The sequence below is a fragment of the Micropterus salmoides genome, unplaced genomic scaffold, assembly GCF_014851395.1.
Source record: "Micropterus salmoides isolate LMB-PRFRI ecotype aquatic unplaced genomic scaffold, ASM1485139v1 Ms_hic_scaffold_6, whole genome shotgun sequence".
Lineage (NCBI taxonomy): Eukaryota > Metazoa > Chordata > Actinopteri > Centrarchiformes > Centrarchidae > Micropterus > Micropterus salmoides.
The window spans coordinates 29,154,754-29,178,134 of record NW_024044348.1 but is presented as its reverse complement, the minus strand read 5'-3'; the positions used below and the strand labels follow the sequence as shown (position 1 = coordinate 29,178,134).

General features: G+C 41.1%; 1 protein-coding gene across 1 annotated transcript in view; it reads left to right on the top strand.

Moving 5' to 3' along the window:
* Positions 1-18,003, top strand: part of cd276 (CD276 molecule) — a 65,562-nt gene extending 47,559 nt beyond the window's left edge. The window contains exons 6-8 of the mRNA XM_038701110.1: positions 402-443; positions 5,791-5,829; positions 17,124-18,003. Coding sequence (XP_038557038.1) covers positions 402-443; positions 5,791-5,813 — 65 coding nt within the window. The 3' untranslated portion in view covers positions 5,814-5,829; positions 17,124-18,003. The remainder of the gene's footprint in view (positions 1-401; positions 444-5,790; positions 5,830-17,123) is intronic.
* The last annotated feature ends 5,378 nt before the right edge of the window (positions 18,004-23,381 follow it).

Below are 23,381 nucleotides of genomic sequence, written 5' to 3'. Positions count from 1 at the left end.
GGAAGTGTGACAGCCATCACTGAGTTGCCTCCCTAACTCTTTTGACAGTGGGTTTTCAAAGAGCCAGCAGCTAAAGCCTAATGTGATTACTGTCTTTGTGAAATGGCTGGATTGGAGGTTAAAGGGTGGGTATGGCTGTGTGTGTGTGTGTGTGTGTGTGTGTGTGTGTGTGTGTGTGTGTGTGTGTGTGTGTGTGCGTGCGCGCGCGTGCGTGCGTGTGTGTGTGTGTGGTGGGGGTACCGTTATGTGGAGCTTCGTCATCATATAGCTCTCTCATCACAGCTTGTCCTTTTGAGCTGTGAAGGATCAGCTCACCATGGGCTTGTGATGAAGTGACTACATTGTGTGCCTGCTCATGTACTGCAGCTCCCAGTGATAATAGCTCTTCTGTCTTCCCACAGCTGAAGAGGCCAAGGAGCTGGAAGAAGAGGAGTCAAAGACAGGTCAGCCAATCCGCACCTGGTCAAGCCTTGGCCTCTGTGTGCATAAGGGACCTTGCTGTATGTTATAGCTAGCACTGCTGCCGTATTTTGTGCCGTAATTTGGTCAGGAAACAAGCAGCAGTTGAAAATGCACTTGTTGAAGTTTCACATCCTTTAGCTTAAACTGATATTGAAATATTGAAATATGTTTAATCTTTTGCATTCAGCACTCTGAGCTGTGTAATCATGCAAGGCTGTAAACACTGTCAGGAACACGCAACAGTGCATTTTATCCACTGAAGACAACTAGAAAAAATAATTAGTGTTGCATCAAGTGGGCAGGCGATCAGACTGAGCCTGTAAACAGGGCAATTTATTCTTTACACATGCGAAATCTCATTGAAAACCCGATCTAGAATTTTAATGCAACATGTGCTGTGTTATTTACATGTACCGTGCAAAGCGTTTAAGTTACAAAAATATCAAGTAGCACAAAGATCACCCACAGTTTAGTCTGTCTTCATTCAAAAGAAGTCCAGGTGGCAGGATGGTGGGGACGCTACAGAACAAGTAACTGAATGTTAAGTTTGTTTAGTGAAGTGTGAGTGAACGCTGATGAAGCATAAGTGCACGTGAGAAATAAGAGCAGCTCCAGGCACTGAATCAATTCAACACATCAACCCATTGGCATAACTCTTCCACAGTGTCTGTGTGTGAAAGTATTTGAGGCAGAGAGAGGGAGACGTCTGGACTAATTTAGTGATGCAAACAAGCTGTTTTACATTACACGTTCCCCCAAAGCTACAGCCATAACAGTGGAATTATCCTGTCTATAAATTTAATGGTAACAAGTTCCATAAGTTCCAAGTTTTACAAAATGCCAACAATAGTGCTGCTGTGTCCTGCACCCAAATGATCCTGTTTCTAAAGTTCTGGCTGAAATGTGTTATGCATATTGTTGTCACTTGGAATAAGTTGCTTTGAATTTTTATGTTATGTTTGAAAAGTCACTTTTCTTTCAAATCTAACTTCTAATCTAAGTTAAATCACTCAACAAAGGCAGTACCCAGAAGCTATATTCCATATTGAGACATTTTGCCCCTCGGTGAAGAGACATTTCACAACTGTTAAAAGCCCAGCATTTACATGAGGAAATAAAGATGAATAAGAGTCTGCAGCCACACTAACAGCTCTGTGAGGCTTTACTAAGGGAGAGTGGTGCTTTAAGCTAAATGTTAACGTCAGCATGCTGACATGCTCACAATGACAATGCTAACATTATAATGTTTAGCAGGTGTGATGTATCAGAGGACAGAAAAAATAGCTTTTTGCTTTGCACTGAATGCTAACCAACACCAACATGCTTACAATGGCAACGCGTTCACCAACTTAGTTTAGCATGTTAATATTTGCTTATTAGCATTAAACACAAAGTGCAACAATTTTAGTGCAGTTATTTAGTGACATTTAGAAGTGCTGGTAGACACAGTCTGCTGACTGTATAGCTTCCTATTTATTGTACAGACAAGAGAGTGGGATCAGTCTTCTCGTCTAACTCTTGTCAAGAAAGCGAAAAAGCACATTTCCCAAAATGTCAAACTATTTAGCTAAAAATTCAGATTTCTATAACTTTACTGTTGACAGAAGTTTAAGGTTTAGCTCCATACACATCCTTTGGTTTTCAGTAATGCTAGTGAGCCAGGACAAAATACTTCTCTGTGTGCTTCTTTTGTAATGAGAGTGATATGATATTATATATGATTTCACCATTAGCTAGCAGAGCAAGCCTCTTCTGCCTGCCTAGTTTCAGTGACTACCCGTTACAGTCCTAAGCAGTCCTCCCTCAAGCGTTAATGTCATTAGAGTTATTCATTTGACTCCTTCTTTAGTCTGATTGAATTATTTAGCCTTTCTGTGAACGGCAAAGTTAATACCATGTGATTTTAATAAGCTGAGAGGTGAAGGAGAATCTCTGAGTGAAGGGGGACAATGACTTTTATTCTCTAATGCCTCTCTCATGAATGTTTCAGAGAGATCCATGTGGCCAGGAGCTAGGTCAGCCATCCCACAACTAGTGAGACTTAATAGTTCAGCTTTAGCTAAAGGGGCCAGGTGGACGTTGGGGCCGGTGAGCTGGTGAAGTCAAGTTAATGGCTCTGCCTTCTGAGATCACTCTGTAAGCACTCCAGACAGGCAGCTTTGTTTTGCCATCTGGCTCCAATTGCGCTGACAAAGGCAGAGGTTCCTGCATGAGACAAAGGAGCTGAAATGAGCCCCACTTTAATAAACCCAGGATGATGGGGAACCACGTTTGTGTGTTATCTTAATGAGCTGTCCAAAGGAGAGCGTGCCTCCCCTTTCAAAGCAAGCCTGATTTGAACAATAACCAGTGATAACTAGGGACCTGGGCTCATTCATTTGCAATGGGGTAGGATCCCTTTGTTGCTTTTACAGCAGTGGCAAACGATGTTTAATAAACAGTGGGGCTCAAATTCTGGATTTATTTGCAGGTGCCAAAACCAACAGCAACCCCTTCTCACACACAGAAACACACCCGTAGGTCTACACATGCGTACACAAGGGACACACACACACACACACACACACACACACATACCGCACACAGAAGGAAGCACTGTTATACACTAATATACATCCACATGTGGAGATGTGCAGTGTGTACAGTTCTTGCTGGCTTCATCCCAACCTCCTCCCTGAATGTGTTCAGTAATCTGAGCATGATGTGCTGTTTAGAGGGGGCTGTGGTCACGCAAGTGCAGCTCTTCCTGTCAGAAACTGGCTTTAGTTTGTGTGCACTAGCCCCTGTCTCCCTAAATCCTGGACTCCAAAGAGTCAGGCCTTAGCAACACAAGGCCCTGGAAGAGAGCGTTAGTCAGTGACCCAGTTCTTTCATACGCAAGGAATTGTCAGAAAGAACCATTTGACACACCCTCCAAAAAGGGAGCTCCATGGCTTTATTAACCCTTCTTGACTAAGGCAAGGTCCCGTGAAGGTGGAAAGTTAGTGAATATCGGGCATTATAAAGCTTACAGTAGACGGACGCCCCACCCTTCACCGCCCTATGACTCCTTCATGCCAAGGCCACCGCTAAAAGATGGATGACAGTTGCTAAGCCTGAAGCCCAGAAGCTCATCACCATAATTGTGTTGTGTTGATTTTAAGAAGCTACTATAGCTTGCTAAGGCTGTGTAAGGGTAACTCTTGAGCAGACGTTCAGAAACAAGGACAGGTGTACCAGAGTCAAAGTCACCTCTGTGCTTAATATATACCCCCATTCAGTCTATTGAGTTATTCACATAGCAATGAAAATGCACCTTAATGCACAAGAAACATAATATTCACCTTATGTCTCTCATGGGAATCGAAGTGTAGCATGCTGAGTGAATGAATTAAGATATTTAAAGGTTTCAGTAGGGAGTATGGCTGTATGTTTGTTTGAATTACATATTTTTGTATTACCTCGGGGAATATAATCTATTATATACAAAATTTGACTATAGATAGGATATTGCTGTTACGTGCCCATTTTACCATAAAAACAGGCAACCACCGACGACTAAAGAAATGTAATACATTTGGTTTTGTAAAAGCTGGTTGATTGATTGATCGGCCTCAAAGGCACCCTGTGTTTTTGACCACTAGTAGGGCAATGTTTTTACAAGTGGGCTCCGTTTTGTTAATTTGCAGGCAGGGCAATGCACATCCTAATTACACTGATTGTGTAGTATTGCACCAACAAATTGAGCAAGGTGCCAACAAAGGCAGAGAAGAAGAGTGCTAGCTAGCAAACATGGATATAAACACTGTACTAGTTAAAATACTGTTAAAAATTGTCTTTCCCATTGTTTTATGCTGGTAAAAACGTGTTGTGTGCAAAAAACTCTCAGCACCTATAAGTCAAGTTGTTGTTTTATTTACTGAATTAATGCAATTTATTTATTTATTTATTTTTGATTACTGACATAAATTCCCAAGCCTTATCTGGGCCACCAAGTATAGAGGTTACAGGCGGCTGAGTTATAATGGCATCCTGGATGATGACTGGAATTGGATTCATGGCATTATCAGACCAAGGCTTATTAACAATATGCATACAGTATTCTTATAACATAACCCAGTTTGACAGACCTACAGGTCACTAACATACCATTCCACATTGCTACAGTTCAAAATGAGAGGGCCTTGGAAAACAGCCCCAGGCAGCTCTGCAGGACATGCCCTCCCTTTTCACTGGCACCACATACCCAGCCACTGGCCTCTCCCAACGGTCACACATTACTGACTAAATATATGTAAATAGAACATTCATGTTGCCTTCATTATTAGATGTGGGTCACCGGATAACTTCAAGAGCGCTAATTAAAAAAGCTCCCTGCAAACCATTGCTTAGTAGTTGCGTGCACATTAGTCAAGAGCTGCACCCATGTTCCTTGCTGGTTCAGCACCATACTGTAAGCTACATGTTTACTACTATGTTTTCTTCAAGGGTGAACCATGAGGGATGCTGTAATAGTCATTGGATAATAATGGGGAAATTTAAACCTCCTATCACATGAATTAGTTAGATTACAAGAGGAGATTGCCAGTTGTTTGGCCTTGAGTTTGAGAAGGAACGCATCAAGGATGTGCTGCACTGAGCTACTCTTGCAACCTCTCAGAGGTTATCTGCTGGCCCGCGAGGAAAAGGCCACCTGATCATTGTCAGAAGAAAAGTAGCAGCTCCTAAATCATTTGGAATAATGAGTGTTGTCACGGTTAATAAAAGCAATCAAACCAGTCAATGCTCTGCATCACAATAACAGACCAGTCCCACTGCTGGCTGGTTTGCATATTATACAAAAGTAACAGTGTAAAGAGTGTTTTGTGGGGGGAGAGGGGGTACTTTAGGAGTGAAGGCAGACGCCATTTACACCCTCACGCCAGCCCCCACCCCCCACCCCTTCTGTCATGTAATCTACGCTCCTCTGACAGCACAGCCAAGGCCCGGTGGGAGAGTGCCTATCCATCTCACTACCCCAATCTGCCTCCCCTGTTTGGTTCCACATGAGCACTCAGCTGCTGTGACTAATTAAATAAAGCGCTGTGCCCTCTGCTTCCTGTTAGCCATGGCAAGGTTGGTGCACAGAGATGGAGCAGAGGAGGAGGAGGGGTACTGAAGGAGTTGGGGGGGCGGGGGGACACCCTAACAGCCGCCAAGCCTGTAATGATGCTTTGGTCCATGACACAATAGACATGAAAGTTACATTGATGTTGACATGACCACTTAAAGTAGTTGTATTGCTCATATTTAAATGATACACTATTTTGAGCTCAAGTATTTATTCTCATTTGTTCTCTTTTTTTTCAGCCATGACACTGCTGAAAAGCTAAGGCCAAGAGAATAAAGGTGAGTATGAGTTCAATATGTGTATCTACTGTGGAAGTACACCTGTGTCTTTATGTGTTGCTCAGGTGTCACACTTTTTGTCTCCTTAACACAATTGCCTGGTAGTCTCAGCAGTAATGCTCTGGAGGACACAGTGTCTCTGGAGGCTATGGGTAAGTGCTGCTGTAATGAGGCTAGGCTGCATTAATTCAGCAGACAGTCGGGAATATGAGAAGTCTTGACATTTCAGGAATCACAGGGTCACTGGCTGATATGACAAATCTATTTCATTGTATCTGGCATGCAAACACAAATTCCCAGAGAGCCCGATTAATGGTAAATATTTAAGGTGTCTTATTCTTTCTGTCTTAAACCGTACATATTCACTGTCATCCTCATGAAGTTTTAAATCTGCCAAACTTTAGCTTGGGAGGAGTTTCAGCACACCATTTTATAATAATAAAATAAAATCTCACAATAAGAACCTTGTATAATAAGGTTAATTGCATCATACTTTTCTGCATTAAAGCAATGTGTCATTGGCAGTGCTTTGTTGTGGATGTTTGGCCAATCTTTATCATTACATGTATTTATAAGCAAAAATATTCCCAGTATTGGAGGAGAAAAAGATACTCTGTGCTTACAGGCAAGTTCCCATTTATTACATGTGCAGTACCCAGTATCCATTGCAAATGTTTCAATGGGAGACACCACCCTCACCATCATGCTGGCAAACTACACTCCCTAGCTACACATGTAGAGACACTTGCACAGTTAAGTTCTCCTTTCTTCCTGTTGGCATGCCATTTTTTCCCTGTTAAAAAGGTTTATTGAGGGGAGTTTTTCCTCATCTTGTAAAGCCCCCTAAGGCAAAGTTGTGATTGAAATTGAGCTAAACAAATAAAACTGACTTATCTGAAAAGCCCTTAAATACTTATCTGTTGGTTGGGTGGCGCTTCATCAGAAAAAAAACGTGTACTGTTTGATCAGTTTATAGTGATGGGGATTGGGGCTCTTTGAAGGGACACAAATATAATGACTCTGTTCCTTTCTAAAAGATCTTCAAAAGAACTTGTATTGCCAAATATGTCAATGATCTACATTGTAAACATTACAAAAGGTGACGGCATATCCCAGCATCGCACTGTGAGTGTTAACATAACCGGTACACTGTTCATGTAAAGAGGTGTGGATTTAGCGCAGGCTATGAAATTTGGGCACAATGGTAAAAACAACGTCTCTCACTACAATTGGATCGTTCACAAACATAACATCACTATCAGTCTAGAGTCACATGTGATTTCATTGAAATTAGGCTATATTCCTTATTTGAAAACTGATTTCATCCACAATATTTAAATATAAACAATCTATAGAAATATAGATATATAGATATAGATAAGTATAAATATAGCCCACATAGCTCATTGATGGGAATATCTACAAGTAATATGTTTATTTTAAAAAATATATATTTTCAAATATATAATCCTCCGAGTATTAAGACAAAGTATACTATCAGTATGTATTGTGACCATCATTCAGCACCATGGCCAGTTCCACTACTCACACAGTAAGGGAGGTGGCTGAAGGAAGGTGAGAAAGCCCATTTAAAATGGACTGTTGATATTACTTGTTGCCTTGGATAGATTTTCTTTGTATCACTATTATAAGTTGTGGGGCATTTTTCCTTTATTGGAAAGTCCATATTGGAGAGACAGGCAGGAAACACGGGGGAGAGAGAGGGGTATATGGCATGCAACACAGGCCCCAAGCTGGAATATAACCGTGGACCAGGGCCGGAGGCAAACTTAGGGGGGTTCTGGGGCATGCTCCCCTGGGGGGATTTTTTTCCACATTTACGGCAGCTATATTACACTATTTTTCAAGCTATTTGAGCTAATAGAATGTGTAAATATCTGTACATCATCTGCAAAAAACATCATAGTTGCCCAGGAAAGAAATCACTCTGCAGAGCCTACATCCTATTTTGTATATAATTGTTCTCCAACTGTGTTCTTTATTTGGAAACCATAACGCAATAAATAGAACTTTTCCCTCCTGCCAGCTAAAAAGAGGCAGAAATTACCTAATAAATTACTTAATTACATAGGTGCCAACCCATGCCATAATAATCTTGGCTGTCCTAATAACTAATCAAGGATCCCCAACAGTGCCAAGTAAATGAGGTCTTCAATACTCGCGAAGAACATTTAATCAGCAAACACTGACATTTGGATGTTTGTAAAACGTATAGTACCTCTTCAAGACGAAGATGTGATTGGAGAGTTAAGTGCGTTATATTAGCCTATTACTTTTATTATATTAGTATTTGATTTCAGGTGGAAATGTCCTCATACTCCAGTTGCTCTTGACTATGTTTGAATGTTGGGTAGCTAGTTGTTTCTCAGAGTAGATTAAGGATAATAATGTATTTTCCCCACTCATATTGTCAGACTAAGGATTGACTGCATGGCTGTAGCAGGCTGACCTAGACCAAGAGAAGCAGCAGTAATACAGTGGTCGGCAAGCTGCTATTCCCGATAGTAATGGGAGCCAGGGTGCTGGCAGTGTTGTACCCTGTGGCCCTTGGAGAGAGGAATGTGACACTCCCAGCACTTGCCCCATGTTCACTCAACCATAGCCAGCCTAAATCAGGCGCTATAACCCTCCCTGGAGGAAGCACACGCACCTCTATAGGTCAGGAAAGCCCAAAACCTTGGAGCTATTTTGGCAATGCTCCACAATATCCTGTCATCGCCTATCCATCCACAGGACTTTGTTGTCCTGACCAACAAAGGACTTTTTTCTGAGGACAACAATATTTTCCATTTTGTTGGGACATAGATATTTTGGGATTGGTGGATATTGGATATTTTTAGAGAAAATTTAGAAGCACAGGATGGTGTGGCCGGACTGTCTTTTATCAGAAAAAAGACACGATTTGATCAATTTAGTGATTGGCTGGTGAATATTTCCTGCTGTTCAGGAGAATTTAAAAATGTATTCTGCTAATAAGGGAAACCTGCGCTAGAATTTCCCACTTGCTTACACTTAAAAGCATCTTAGAGGCAGAACAGATGCAAAGTACTGTGTGTATTTGGTGTCCATGTCTGTGCATGCATGTGTACAGTATGAGCACACAGCTATTGCGGAGGAGGTAGAGAAAAATAACTGGATAATACTTCTCAGTCGCACCACTGTCTATGAGTCACAGTTACTTCACTACTATCTACATTAGCATACAGTACGGGCCTACCCTGGATCTGCTCTTCACTGTGCCTCTAACTCTTACGTTAATAACCGGCAGTTTGGTGTCAGTTGTGTGAATACTTTTTATTGCAAGGTTGGACAGTTACAGCTTGTTTTTATTATACCCTGATTGGTCATTGCCATAAAGCCGCAGCATGCAGAGTGAGTAGAAGATGATGGAAGGTGCAGAAAGCAATTTCCTGTAACTAGCCAAAATAAAGTCTGGCCAGTAGGAGTCAAAGAGAGGACATTTATCATTACTGTAGTATCCAATGACCTTCACCGAGACTGTTAATGCTAGGTAATATCCTCCGAGCCCCTAGACCTCTCCACTGCTGAATCATCCTGGATCAATTATTCTAATATTTGTGTGGCAGTTTTGCTATCGATTAATGTATTTATGCAGAGTGTAGCATATCTTATTTAATAAAGCAAGGCTCTGCATTTAATTAAGTGGGTTTAGAGTCAGGCAGCACTTTGTTTTCATAAACCTGTGCCTTATCAATACATTGTGGTCATTCCTGACTTATGTTTTACCTTCTCAACTTTATTGTTTCATTACTAGCAGCCCAGCACAGATAACATAGTAATCTGCAATCTGCAACACACAATATTTTGTAGATTGTGCTCACTGCTTTGTCGCCATCTTTGGTGGCTCAGATTTGCTTTGTGCAATCATGAATACTACACACTGAACATTATGGCAACTTAGCAATCATTTTAACATAGACAATAGAAGAAGTTAAAGCAGTAGTGTTCAGTAAATAAAACTTGGAATGGCAAAGACACTTTCTTAAGGTGGCTGATAATCACATTTGCCCTTGTTGTTAAACCAAGAACAAAATTGTAAGTAGGATTTTAAGGAGGCGTTTTTTGAGGGGCTGTCATGGCAGCAACTGGATTAAATGCGCAAGACTGAAGAGGATGGAGGGCTGTGGTCGATGGCCTATGAAATACAAAGGCCTAACGTTAAGAATTTTCAAAGGAAATCTTTGTATTATACTCATCACTTATGTATGCAGGAAGATGGTTAGTTGCATTCATTCTCCCTCCTTGGCATAAGCACCCTGCAGAGTTAACTCTGCAGGGTGCTTATGCCAAAATCCACAAGCCTTGTTCACCATAATACATACTCTAGCCATCAGCCAAAGCTAATGTGGCGCTTCAGAAGACTGAGTCAACTGGTTGTTAAACTTATCATTATATTTTTACTTTGAAATTCCCAATTTGTATTTGCCAGTGGGAGGTTACTCACTGATAGTTGCGTAACCACAGTGTCTGAATAATGCTGGTTCTGTGTCACTGGAGTTAATGCATCACATCACACAGCTGACTCATCTGGCATGAAAAAATACTATCTTTGTAGTCAAGTAGTATTGTCAAGAGAAACCTTATAGCTTTTCAGGTGAAATTCTGCATTGGACTGTTAGACCTTTGTTCATAATCTGCAATGATTTTTTTTAAAGATATTTTTTGTTCTTTTATGTATGAAAGGGCAATAAGGAATGGTATTGTGCAGAACCTTGGCCTAGCCAGAGATGGCTGTAAATGAGAAGAGAATAAATATTAAAAGGGAATATACAGTGTGCGTGCGTGCGTGCGTGCGTGCGTGCGTGCGTGCGTGCGTGCGTGTGTGCGTGCGTGCGTGCGTGCGCGCAGGGGGGATAAAGAAAACTCAGTGAAATGAGGAGCAGCGCGGACAGTCTCAGTCGCCTAACGGACGACTTTCAGTGAATTCCAAGGAGAGTGCACATTACATTTTGATTACAGATCGGCCCTATAGGTACAATAAGTGCTACATAATGTGTGAAATATTGATTTAATTCACCCCTATATATTTGCTGGACTCTGGACTGTCATGCTCAGAATATATCTCATTGTTATACTGCATTAATAACTGAGAGTTTATGTCATGTTTTTTTAAGTACATAATGCATATAGGGGGTCCGTTCTCAAAGGATGGGGAATAAATAATTATGGGTAAAATAGAGTGAAATTTGAAAGGAGAAAACTAGCCTCCTAGCTCTTTCAGTTCATCTCTGCTGCATGTGGCAGGTGAGGCCCGGCAGACACTGATGATGTCAGACAGGACACTTACGTTGGACTCTCTCCAGGGAGATGTCTTGAAGTTGAGTTTGACTCACTATTCCAGTATCTCTGATCTCTGCATTATTTATGCTTTTGTCTCAGTCATTTATCAGCATTTTTGTACTTCACAGCCTCATTCTATAGTACATCTCCTGTGATGGAATAGGCTGCAGCGATGATAGCCTCTGAGGGAAGCCAATAACCGAATATAGTAGCTCATATTGATATCAGAAAACTGTGGAATGGACAAGTGTGCTGCGTAGCAGTCTCTGCATACTGTTGAAAACCTTGGCAAACATCCATTCACATCAAAATAGTGCACTGAAAAATAAAATATAACGAGGAAAATGCTGTGCTGGCTCCACTTTCTTACCTTTATATTAATTTTTAGGACATGAAACTGGTAATACGTGAGCTGTGGTAGGAGTAGCACAGCAACTGAATCACTGATCAATGACAGCTAATGAACACGGCATGAGTTCTGCTCTGTTTGCCTCTCGACAGAGAGCTGCCTTCTCCAGAGAGCTCTTTTTCTCCTGTTTTTGCCAGAAGCACAGGAGCCTTCATTGAAACCAACTGCCTCTGGGCTCAATTAACTACCATAGATTAATCATAATGCAGATGAGAGAATGTGTACCAGTGTACCAGTGTACCAGACATATGTATCAGCAGTGTGGTAACACCCATACCAAAATGCATACATGGATTTAGACAGGTGGGACATTGTGATGCTGAGAATAGCCATCAATGTATACAAAAGCTCCATAAAAAAAGCTGTAACAAGTAGAATCATGTATTGTATCTACTTTAATAAAGTGATTATCCCAATAATGAAAATGGACATTCGCTGCATGCACAAACATTCTCTGAGGATTATTTATAAGGCTCTATACACCAAAGTATAGGCATCAGATGGAGCAAGGAAAATCCATATATAAAAAGCAAAAGGCTGCACTAGATCTAGACTCCATGATAACTTGTAATACCATTAAATGGTGCATATATGTAGACCCAAGCACACCCAGCAACACCTGTAATTCCGCAGCACAGTAAATGCAGCAGATAATGTTTTGCATTGTTGTTGTGGGCAATTGAGAGCTCCATGGTGACGGCATGGTTTGCCTTGTGTGTGTGGTCACCAGGCCATGGCCTTTGTCATAAAACATTAGCATAACTATATGCCTCATTGAGGCATATAGTTATGCCGGTCAGTTTCCCTACCTACCCAACATGTCTGAAGAACCAAAGCACTCTTTCTCAACAGTCGACAAATTAAAGCGCCTCTGCTGTTTTGGCAACATGATATTGGAATCTCTCTGTAGGAACTCCAAATGTTTGCAGATTCGAAAGGTTCCCTTCACAACTATCAGCATATAATTTTTAAACCCAAATTAGTCTTGTCACAAGTAGGAGCTGGCATCTTTAAATGGATCCCAGCCTATTGTTTACAAAGGATAACTATCAAAGAGAATATGTTCAGCACCATAGAATTTGCAGATGGCACAAACCTAAATACTGAACAGTCCCCCCACTGGGATGAGAATATGCTAAGCATGTTGCTTATTGAACGGCAACTTTTATGTGTAGCCTTCTGAAGTGTGCACAAGTTGTGGTGAAACTACACATGCTGAGATAGAGGGAGGGAGCTTAAATGTGCATGCTACCTCACTGCTCTTCTGTTCATTTATTTATTTATTTTTACTGTAGAAGTAGATTAACCAATGAGATATGGAGGACCATGATCAAAGTTGTGGAACATGTGATTCAAAATTAAGTCTATATCTACCCAATTGTCTGTGTCATTCCCATCAATCAAATGTATCATTGACAACAACAAGGTGTAGAGATGCAGTAGGATATCAGTAATTGTACATCTGGAGCAGTGCCTTATTGCTATACAATGAGGTTGTGGTGTCACTGTCAAGTGCGGCGTTGACCCTTGCATACACGTGATGGGCTAAAGTGTGCGGTGAAATGGGGCTGAATGAAAACTCGTAAACATGTCACAGTCCTTCAGCCATCGATCGGCTATGCTCAGTTTAGCTTATAGGGTGGCAGTCACCTTCATGTTGCATCAGTTAATAGCACAGGTGGAAGATGGGTGCCTGGCATGTCTTCCTGTGTGACTCTTAATATTCATCCAGATTAACATACTGAGAATATAAGTGGTACAGGGTAATTGACTGACTTGCCTTTCGGGGTGGCCGGCATCCCGGTGTGAGCGCAGAATAAACTGTGACCCCCCCCCCCCCCCTTGTACCTTTCTCCTGGTACTGAGTCACCTCGCCTTTGGGTCTTACCACAGGAGTCTCTTCAAACGATCCTTTAGACTGAAGTGAAGAATCAAGATTAATGCACTTTCACGTACCACACAGGCTCCAGGGGTAAAAGTCTTATAATTAACACCACAGGGGCTGCAGGCTGCTTTTGGAAAGGGGTCGAGGGTGGGGTACCTCGACCATGGAAAATGAGCTGATAAAGGTGTAAGATTTTTAGAGTGGGATGTATGCTGCTGCTCCGGAATAACAGTGGTAACCGAATGACCTGTCAGACACCTTAGTCTGGCTTATTGTTATTGGAACGAAGTGGAGCCTGTAGCAAGAGCTGCTGCATTACTGCATCATTCATAGTGATCATTGTTGTACATTGTGACCTATGTGAATTATCACTGAGGCAGACGACTGCCCTTTTTTTCCCAGTCCCGCACAGGCTGGCTGCCCCATCCTGCAGGGAAAATGAGACGCATGTAACCTTAATAAAATCTATCTGTCTAAAGAAACATTAAAGGTAACATTTAAAAGAATAGTTTGACATTTTGAAAAATACGCTTATTCATTTTCTTTAGATGAGAACATTGATACCACTCTCATGTCTATACTATAAATATGAAGCTACAGCCAGCAGCTGGTAAGCAAAGCCCCGAATCTTTGCTGTTCATCACTCATGCCATTTTATGTAGGAAACCCAGATCATTTCTGCGTAGGAACGGCCTGACGGAAAGGGAATTCGAGCCGCCCTACTGTATAGTCCTGTTGCTCAGCTCCTGTCACTTTAGCACCAACCTGAAGGGTTTCGAGTGATCGGCTTTCAAGACCCGACAGTTGGGCACTAAAATGAAACAAATAAAGCAAACAAAATGGGGGATATGTACATGTACACTACATGTATGCTGTCCTGAACATTAAAATGGCATCAAAATGACCCTAGTCCCTCCAGGATGTGACTTTGCCAGCCAATAAATGGCCCAGCACATAACCGCCTGTAAAACCACAGGCATATTTACACTTTTCCTCACATAACAGTATGTTAAATAGTGCGCTTTAAAGGTGCTGATAGGGAGGTTTTGTTTGTTGTACCTTAAGACAGAGGTGTTTCCCCTTTTCTGATCTTTGTGCTAAGCTAAGCTAAACACCTTCTGGCTGCAGCTTCATATTTATCCCGTAAAGTGATAGTGGAATCAATCTTCTCATCCAACTCCCAGGAAAAAGATTCCAAATTCCCAAAATGTCAAACTATTATTTTATTAAACCAACTGTAAAAGACATCAGCTCAAAATAAATATTATTAAAAGCCGGATACTTAACTTTGTGTTTAAATTAGGCTTGGCAATTTCTGTTGTCACTGATGTCTATCTAACTTGGGGTGGAGTAGAGAGACAATGCAATACTTAACTTTATTTGGCAACGTATTTGGAGGTATACACCACACAGTTTACTTGAAGGCTATGTATTTATAAGCATAGTTAAGCCTAATAGTACAGTAATAGCCTCTTGTGTTTCTTCCCATGCTAATGATTCTAACCGCTATTTCAGTATGTACCACATCTCACCAATTGTGTCCTGCAGTTCCCACAGGATCCTTCCACTGCAGCCCTCTACTATATATTGAGGCATGTAAGGCATGAAATATAAATGCATCCATAAAAGCAGATCCGTGTATCCTCTGTGAGTACTATACATTATACTTTATAATTATCCATATATACAGACATATTGTCATGGCGTGTTTGATAATCTGGTAACGATTTTTTAGTATCACGGAGGTTTAGCAGCTTCCTCATTATCCCGGACACCTCTCCAAGGTTATTCCCAAACATTTACTTTCATAGTTCCATGTCTGGTGTATGTCTCTGAGTGTTGTTATTTCTGTCAGTGTCAAAAAAGCAGCAGGCCTACTGTTTTTAGGTGTGATACTCCACAAGTGTATAGATTAAATGGGGGGGGGGTTACAGACAGGAAGAATTGAATATGGCACTTAAATTTCAATATAAATGAGGAAAGAAATGGGCACAGTGTAGATTTATAACGGTTCATTAGATTGAAACCACTGCCGCTGTATCTTTCACGTGAACAATCTGCTATAGCGCGAGTAAATTAGTGTGCAATCTCGTGTACCTGCTGTAAATGAATCTGTCCATCAGCTTGTGTCTCAGGTGTTGTGGAGCGGTGGAATGGCTTTGCCCTGCCATGGCTGCTTTGGATTCTCAGACAGAGAGAAGCTGTTTGTTAAACACTTAAGATGGAGTTTACTTTTTGATTGCCAGTGTTAACAATCCCAGAAAAAAACAATTCTTTTCAGGATGGTTGTTCCTGTTCCTCTTTAAGATTCTTAAATTACCATGCTGTAGATGTTGCTTGAAGTGTCTTGGTGAAGGTCTTTCATTTCACCTCTGACCTCAGGACTCAACCGCTTGCATGATTCCTCTTTGAAATACAGGGTCTTAGATCTTTCTTGGCGCACGTAGGGGTAGATTTGAATCAGATGAGAACATGCATGTGTGAAAATTAATTTGGATGATGGATAAGTCAGATTATCCTCTGACAGGGAGCAAATGGAAGCCGGACTGCATTTTCAAATGCAATGATGCTCCGTAAAACAGATATTCCTTTGCAAGCTTCACAATTTGCAAATATTGCTATCATTTAGAATGACAGACTTTATTACCGTTTCCACTGTCTTTGCTTTACATTTTGAAACTGTTAGCGATGCCCTTAGGGTTTCATTTAGGATTTATCCACTTCACATGAACCTGTAATGTGTAACATGTAATAAAGGGATGATAATGAGCATTAATTAGGAGGTAGGAGAAGCACTAACGATTTTTGTATTTCCCATGACGAAATATTAGGATAGACACAGTGAGTGCTTCAAACACCAGAGTACATGTGCACAGAGTCAAAGCTATTCAAGTTACAGTATATCTAAATCAAACATAGATTCATGACAGGTTAAATAGCTGATGTCTAAATGGAACACAGAGCATGAGTTTCCACTGTCACAAGGCATGGATTATTTTCTCCTCTCAGGGTATTTATGTTGGATATCTCTCAAGGAAACAGAAATTAAAAGATCCATCTTGATGGGCAAGTTTGCTGTTTTCATTGAGAAGTCCAGTTGCATGCAGATAGAGCTGACTGACTTGAATTATGTATCTAAAAACTGCACCTCCAAGCTTATAGCCTATACTATATTGCTTTTAAAAAGCTCCAAGTAGGATGGCTTCATGTGTGACATAATTAAATTCCACCCAAGTTAATTCAAACTGTTTAATGATGCAGGGAGAACAATTTCTTTCGCTGTGCTAGCAGTGGGGTGGTCCGCAGGGGGCTATGAATGAGGAGAGGCATTAGAAGTTCAGAAAGATACTTGTGATACAGAGAGGATGATGTCTAGATGGGGAGAGAGTAGCATCCTTGGAAACATAGTTTCTTTGTGTGTCTTTAATGATGCAAAATGTGCTTGTTTTTTGTTCCCTTCTCAGTTTTTTTTGTTTTGTTTTTAACAATTACTAATAATAATGTTAGAAAATGATTAGTAATCTGCATGTGACCCTAACTCTGCCAGCCTTACTTATTGGGTTAACTGTTGGTTTTTGTGACCAGCAAGCAGTGTTTCATTATTTTTCAAAGCTAATAACCTCTTCCACGGTGAAGAGCCTTACATTATACAAGCTGTGTTTTTGTGTCTTCTTTCAGGAGTTGGGGCCAGGCGGCGGGTAAGAGATGAGTCTGGCGGGTAATCCCACTCCACCTATCCATCAACGTGGAGACTATTTCCAGCATCCCCTACAGAATGTCAAAAGCTTCGCTGAGAAGATGAGTCCATCATCTTCTTTCTAAGACTTTCCCTCGAGTTTCCATCAAAACACATAAACACATCATGTGCCATAATTTTCTATTGCCCTCCCTCCTTTTACGTCAGTGGAGGGCCAGGACAGTGAGTGAATGCAGTTGAGTGGGTTGGGTTGTATGCAGTATGCAAAAGAGAGGCTGCGTTTGAAAACTACAGGATGTGACAGGATCCTCTCTCTGCCACTGACATCACTCTGTATGGCTTGTGATGGGGCATGTGCCAGAGATCTCCTATCTAATAGGAAGTGAGACACTTAAAGAGATGACCCTGCCTCAGTTGCCATCACTGTCTCTCTGCCAGAGAGGGAGCTTGGCTCTCCCATTACTCCTGCACTTGCTAATTAGCGTCTGTCGTGGAGTAACTTGTACCTGTCAGTGTGTGCCGCTCTCCTATATTCAGTAACTTGAGGGAATTGAAATTGAATGCCAGCTAAGCTCCAACAAACTGCAAATGGTGCATGGGATACACCCTGTTTTTCTCACTGACCTGACAGCCTTATATGTAAGAAATTGTTTTTAATGAACATGGACAATCTCAGCTACTTTCTACTGCTTGTGTGAAATGTTGTATCTTATCCAGGCTAGGGGCTGTACAGGTTGTTTTATTTCATTTTGTTTAGGTACTTGAGCAAGTCCCTGTGCCATATGTCCATGTTCGAATGCCAAAGCCATTTGTGTCAGATAACCCAGTACCTATTTACATTAAAGAGACATGGTGAAACTGCCTGGTCATTGATAATTATTGGTCCCATTCCTGGGGCCACTTTGTGCTCATTCAAGCAGAACAAGGTCGAGTTTATTACAGACATTTCTTCCCCCACAGGATTAGCCATGCTGTTCAAATTCATCCTTCCACTTTTCCATTAGTTGATTTATCTGCCAACTAGACTATTCCACATAATGAGTAAAACATGAATTATGGTCAAAGTAATACAAATATTTCATTTACATGCAGATCAACACTGACATGTTGAATTGTTCCCTGTTAGACGCAGTCCTATTTTAGGGCTAATCCCTCTCTGTTTGCAGATGCTCAGTCATCCCAAACATTTTACTTGTTTTGAATAATGGATTTTGTCTATGATTGTTTGTTGCTGTCATACACGAAATAGCTACCTTGCATCAAGTCTGACTTGTGTAAGTAGTGCAGAAATACACCCCCACCCTCCAACCTCCTCCAACACACACTCACAACGGAGCACGCACGCATACTGTGTCCTCTTCCTAAGCTGGATGAGACTGTTGATCAAACCCCAAGCTGTGCCCAAATGCGCAGATCTCTCTGTACAGTAGCCCTTGACCTTGCTGTGTGTCCTCATGGCCCAGACACCCGCCTGAAATTAAATTACAGATTAGTGGCTCCAGGCCCACGGAGGGGTTTATGTGGTTGGCCTTCTCTGAGAAGCGCTCATTCTCTCATTCAGGGACTGGGAAAAATGTCATGGGATTTAAGGAAGAAATGCCAGTCTTGAAGACATTTTCTTTCTTTTGACTGTGAGCACTGGAGCCAGTGGTTTCTTAAAACTAAAATGTCTACAAAGACTTCTCAATCCTGCATTGTAGGAATAACAGATGGCCAGTGGAAACAGGTTTGGAAGTTGTGAAAAATGTGTGCTTGCAGGCTAAAGTTAAAAACAAAATTCATAGCTTTCAAACTGAAGGAACAGCAGCTCACTTTCTTTCTTTAGACCCTGCTGAATGTACACCTTGGAAATTAAAAAAATCATTCTTGTGAGACAGGAATGATTTTTATAAGCAAATGCCAAGCCCTCATTAATTTGGAAGTCTGTCAAGCCTTTCATGATCCTAATTACAAATTACATTCACTTCAAACAAAGTTCAAATACAAGTGACCATCACTTAAATCAAAAAGAAAAAAGGAATCATGAAGATGTGGTCACATTAGAAAAGGTGAAGTTGAGACAAGCTTGTGTTTCTTAGTAAAATGAAAAAAAAAACAATGGCAGTTATTTTATAAGGTCCCATTCAGTTTTGGCTAAATCAGATTACTGTTGCTTCATATTAGCTTCAGCTGAATTTTGATTTTGCATTTTTGTCCCCCAGCGCTTACAGTGTAGTTGAGCTGATTTGATCACTTCAATGCCAGAGTGCACAGGAGGAAAGATTTCTCTGACCAATACCTATTTAAATGTATGGACATGTGACTATTGTATAAACACAGTCTTTTACATTGAAACACTCCCAGTAGAAGGGAACACAGCAGCTATGTGTAGTCATACATAAGCATCCCACAACATAAGGGACTTAGAGTGCAGACTGCAGACTGAAATGTGAAAATGTAACTCTATACTTATACAGTTAAATTTGTCCAAATACGTCCTATCATTTGACTTCACCGGCCAACAACAGCAAGTTATAGTTCACTTAACTTACTTTACATGTGTAATTGATCACACTTAATGTCACAGACCCAGCCACGAGGGGATAAATGTTTAAGATGCATCACATCTTTATTTATCTATCAAAATAAAACACTTGGCAGGGTTTCGAGTAGAGCCATGCCGTGTCCTACATCACACTGATAAGGAAACATTTCACAGATTAAATTATCTTAAATTCAAGCTCACACTACAAGATTAGAAAATAATTGTGCATCACACAAACACACTTTGTGTCTTCCCTGAATGTCCCCGGGGTAAATCATTACTTGGCTCAAATCCTGTTGCCTTTAAAAGGTAAGTCGCAATCATTATTGGGTGCCTGGCCTTATTGATATGCATTTTAGGTAATTTCATGGTAAAAATGCAAAAACTAATTACAGTAAAATGGAAACATTGGCCAATATACTAAGCCAAATCAATGATTTGATATGATAGATCCCCCCCCTCATACAAAAGTTTGATAAACAGTGCAAACACTCCAGTGAAAGTAATCATTTTCTGCTAATTATAAGTGTAATTATTGTGTGTCTTTTTTGTGTGAACTTCACCTTGGAAACTTGAATCTCTGATAAATTATGTCCAGGACTGGTACCGGTAAAATCTGAATGAGATTATATCAGCATAACATATTAAATGTTGATCACAAACCTGTCATTGAAATTACTGCTTATGTAGATTTTGTTCTACATGATTTCAGTCCTCTGTTTCAATTGCTGAGACCTGTATGTGTGAGCTGTAGAATATCTAAGTATGTTTTTTAATACAAATTATGAATATTAATATTTCAGAAATATTAATTCATAAATCCCTCGTTAGGGCACCACCGGAAATTCAGTTTGCCCAGGGTCTCCGGACTCCCTAGGTAATGTTATGGGTTTAATAATTACACAATTATTCCTAGTGATCAGTTAGTAGCAATTGCTTAATCATTTCTATAAAATCAGTCAGTCAGTCTCATATCGAAGGTGTAAATCCTCCATTACAGTGACCTGGAGTTAAACAATACACACACACACACACACACACACACACACAGTTCCTGTGATTTATTTTTTTATTTTTTTATTTTAAACTTAACTAGCTTCCTGGATAACATTGGCTGTTAAACATTCTTACTTTATATATATAAGCCAGTTAAACGAACATGGCATCATATTATGAACAATGAAATACAGAGTAATACATTAAACAGCAGGTAGCACGGTGGTGTGGTGGTTAGCACTGTTGCCTTACAGCAAGAAGGTCGTGGGTTCAAACCCTGGGTTGCCCCGGCCCTTCTGTGTGGAGTTTGCATGTTCTCCCCGTATCTGCGTGGGTTCTCTCCGGGTGCTCCGGCTTCCTCCCACCGTCCAAAAACATGCAGCAACATACCCTAAATTGTCCTTATGCCACATTCAGCCCAAACGCGAATTTTTGCCCCGCAACGCTTTCCTCGCGTGAGTACACTCGCTGCAAGTGTTCCTTAGGTGTGAGTGCCAGGGTGTACCCCGCCTTGCGCCCGATGTTAGCTGGGATTGGCTCCAGCCCCCCTGCGACCCTGTACGCAGGATAAGCGGTTGACAATGGATGGATGGATGGACATTAAACAGCAGGGGCGGCATTTCAGAACGATGGCATGTAATACTTAGTTTGTCCTCTTGGGGGACTCTAGTTCCATGAGAAGGGACCGAAGATCACTTGGATTATTTCTTTAAAACAATCATTTGCTCAGGAGCTGGGGAAATTAGTTATTTAACATTACATTCGAGCTGGAAAATTCATCAAGTAGCACAGGATAACATTTCTGTATCATATCATTTCTGGGGGAGTATAAGAAGCATTGGTTAAAAACATCACTTAAAGGAATGTCAGGAATCATTGCTGAAAATTAAAGAGCACTGCAAAATTAACTTATATGGATTCTTCTTTTCAATAGCAACAACACAGTAATATAACTACTCAAATGGAAGTGGAGGGATCTAAGTATTTAACAAAGATTATTTACTTAAAACAATAAGGCAAGTTTAAGGAGAAAATTCTTGTTCCCACAAAGGAATGGGGGCTTTCTCACCAATTCACATCTGGGTGTGAAGATGAGAATATCCTTTGATGTGAGGCAATTAAACAAAGAGGAAGGTCAGTTGCCATGGTTACATGTGTGGAGGGGCAGTTTAGGGTTTCCTGCCCTCCTTCCACAAGAGTTCTGATAGGCTGCTCAGGAGAAAGTTAGTTTCTTATTAGTATTGGTATTGTCATTTTAACAGTCAGGGCATCAAGTCTTATCTCAGCTTCACCAGAGGTGGAAAGTTTTATGATCTAACTGCCCAAAACAGCACTTATGCGGCTTTCAGCCCAAACGCGAATTTTCGCCCCGCGACGCTTTCCTCGCGTGAGTACACACACAACACGAGAAGCCGATTTTAACGCGATAACGTGAATAAACACAACTCGCCATTACTACTATTACTACAGCTGTATGAACCCAAAGTAAACATTTTTCTGTGATTAAATAGCAATAAACGGATCAAACTGATGCCGAAATAACTACAATATGATGCAGTTTTGTTAAACATATTCATGCTTTGTCAGGTCTGTCAGCAAGACAGCAGGACAACAACTTCTAAAATGTTTGTTTTCTGAATGGAGTTCAGATCGATCAGGGCTATGCTATGATAACTTGGTCACAGTAAAATACAACGATATCTGGAATAAAGTTACATACACATGTTTTCTGAACTCACCAGGTAGTTCAACCTCCTCGCTTTCTTTTCTCCCAGCAATGTCCAGTTTTGTCCGGTTTTTATATAAATATAAAGTAGTGCCAAACGACGCTAACAACACCGGAACTGGATGTGCACGGAAGCTAGCTGCTGAGAAGCTCAAGTGAAGATAAAATGTTGTAATCATAAAAACTAAAGTAAAAAGCTAATTTAATAAAAGCAGTTTACTCCGAGCTCCTCCCTCGAGCAAACGGCGTAGTTGTCAGAGGATAACCCAGTCCGACCACGGGTATTTATTTGTCCGAAACCTCGAGCGCTGCTCCCTGCTCCTCTATCCCCAGTTTAGCAGCTCTCAGCCGGCCTGCAGATTTTCAATCGCCCGCTCTCCCTGGGCTCTCTCTGCACAACGCTCTGAGGCTGTCTGTGACGAAAGGACAATCTTAACGTTGATAGGCTATCGCGACTCAGCGTCATGCGAATTCCTCCGTGTTGCCTTCGCTTCGCCTTCGTGTCCGTGTCCCCGGCACCGCTCCCTTCGCATCGCTTCGCGCTGCCCGAGAGGAAATCGCGGCTCTACCCGTCTTTGCATTGACTTTGTATGTAAACTCAGATGTATGTAAGCTCCATTAGGGAAAGCAAACCTTTCACTTGGGTCAGGCTATCTGTTGAGGGGGGGAAATATCTCAACCCCCCCCCCCTTTCCTCAGGGAGAGACAGAGATTTTTGGAACCTCAGACAAAATCAGGTAAACAAATAGAGGTGGTACAAATTCAGGCAAAGATGTGTGTTCACAGTCTCAAAAAACAGCAGCTACCCCCAAAAAGTAAACTGTACAGAGACAGGAGCCAAAACGACTAGAGCTCCTGGTAAGTTTTGATCAGTTTAAACTGCCAAACTCACACACACACACACACACACACACATACATACAGGCACACTTCACATACTTCACATAGTTGGTGCACATTGTTATTGGGAACACACATTAGCTATTGGTGGCC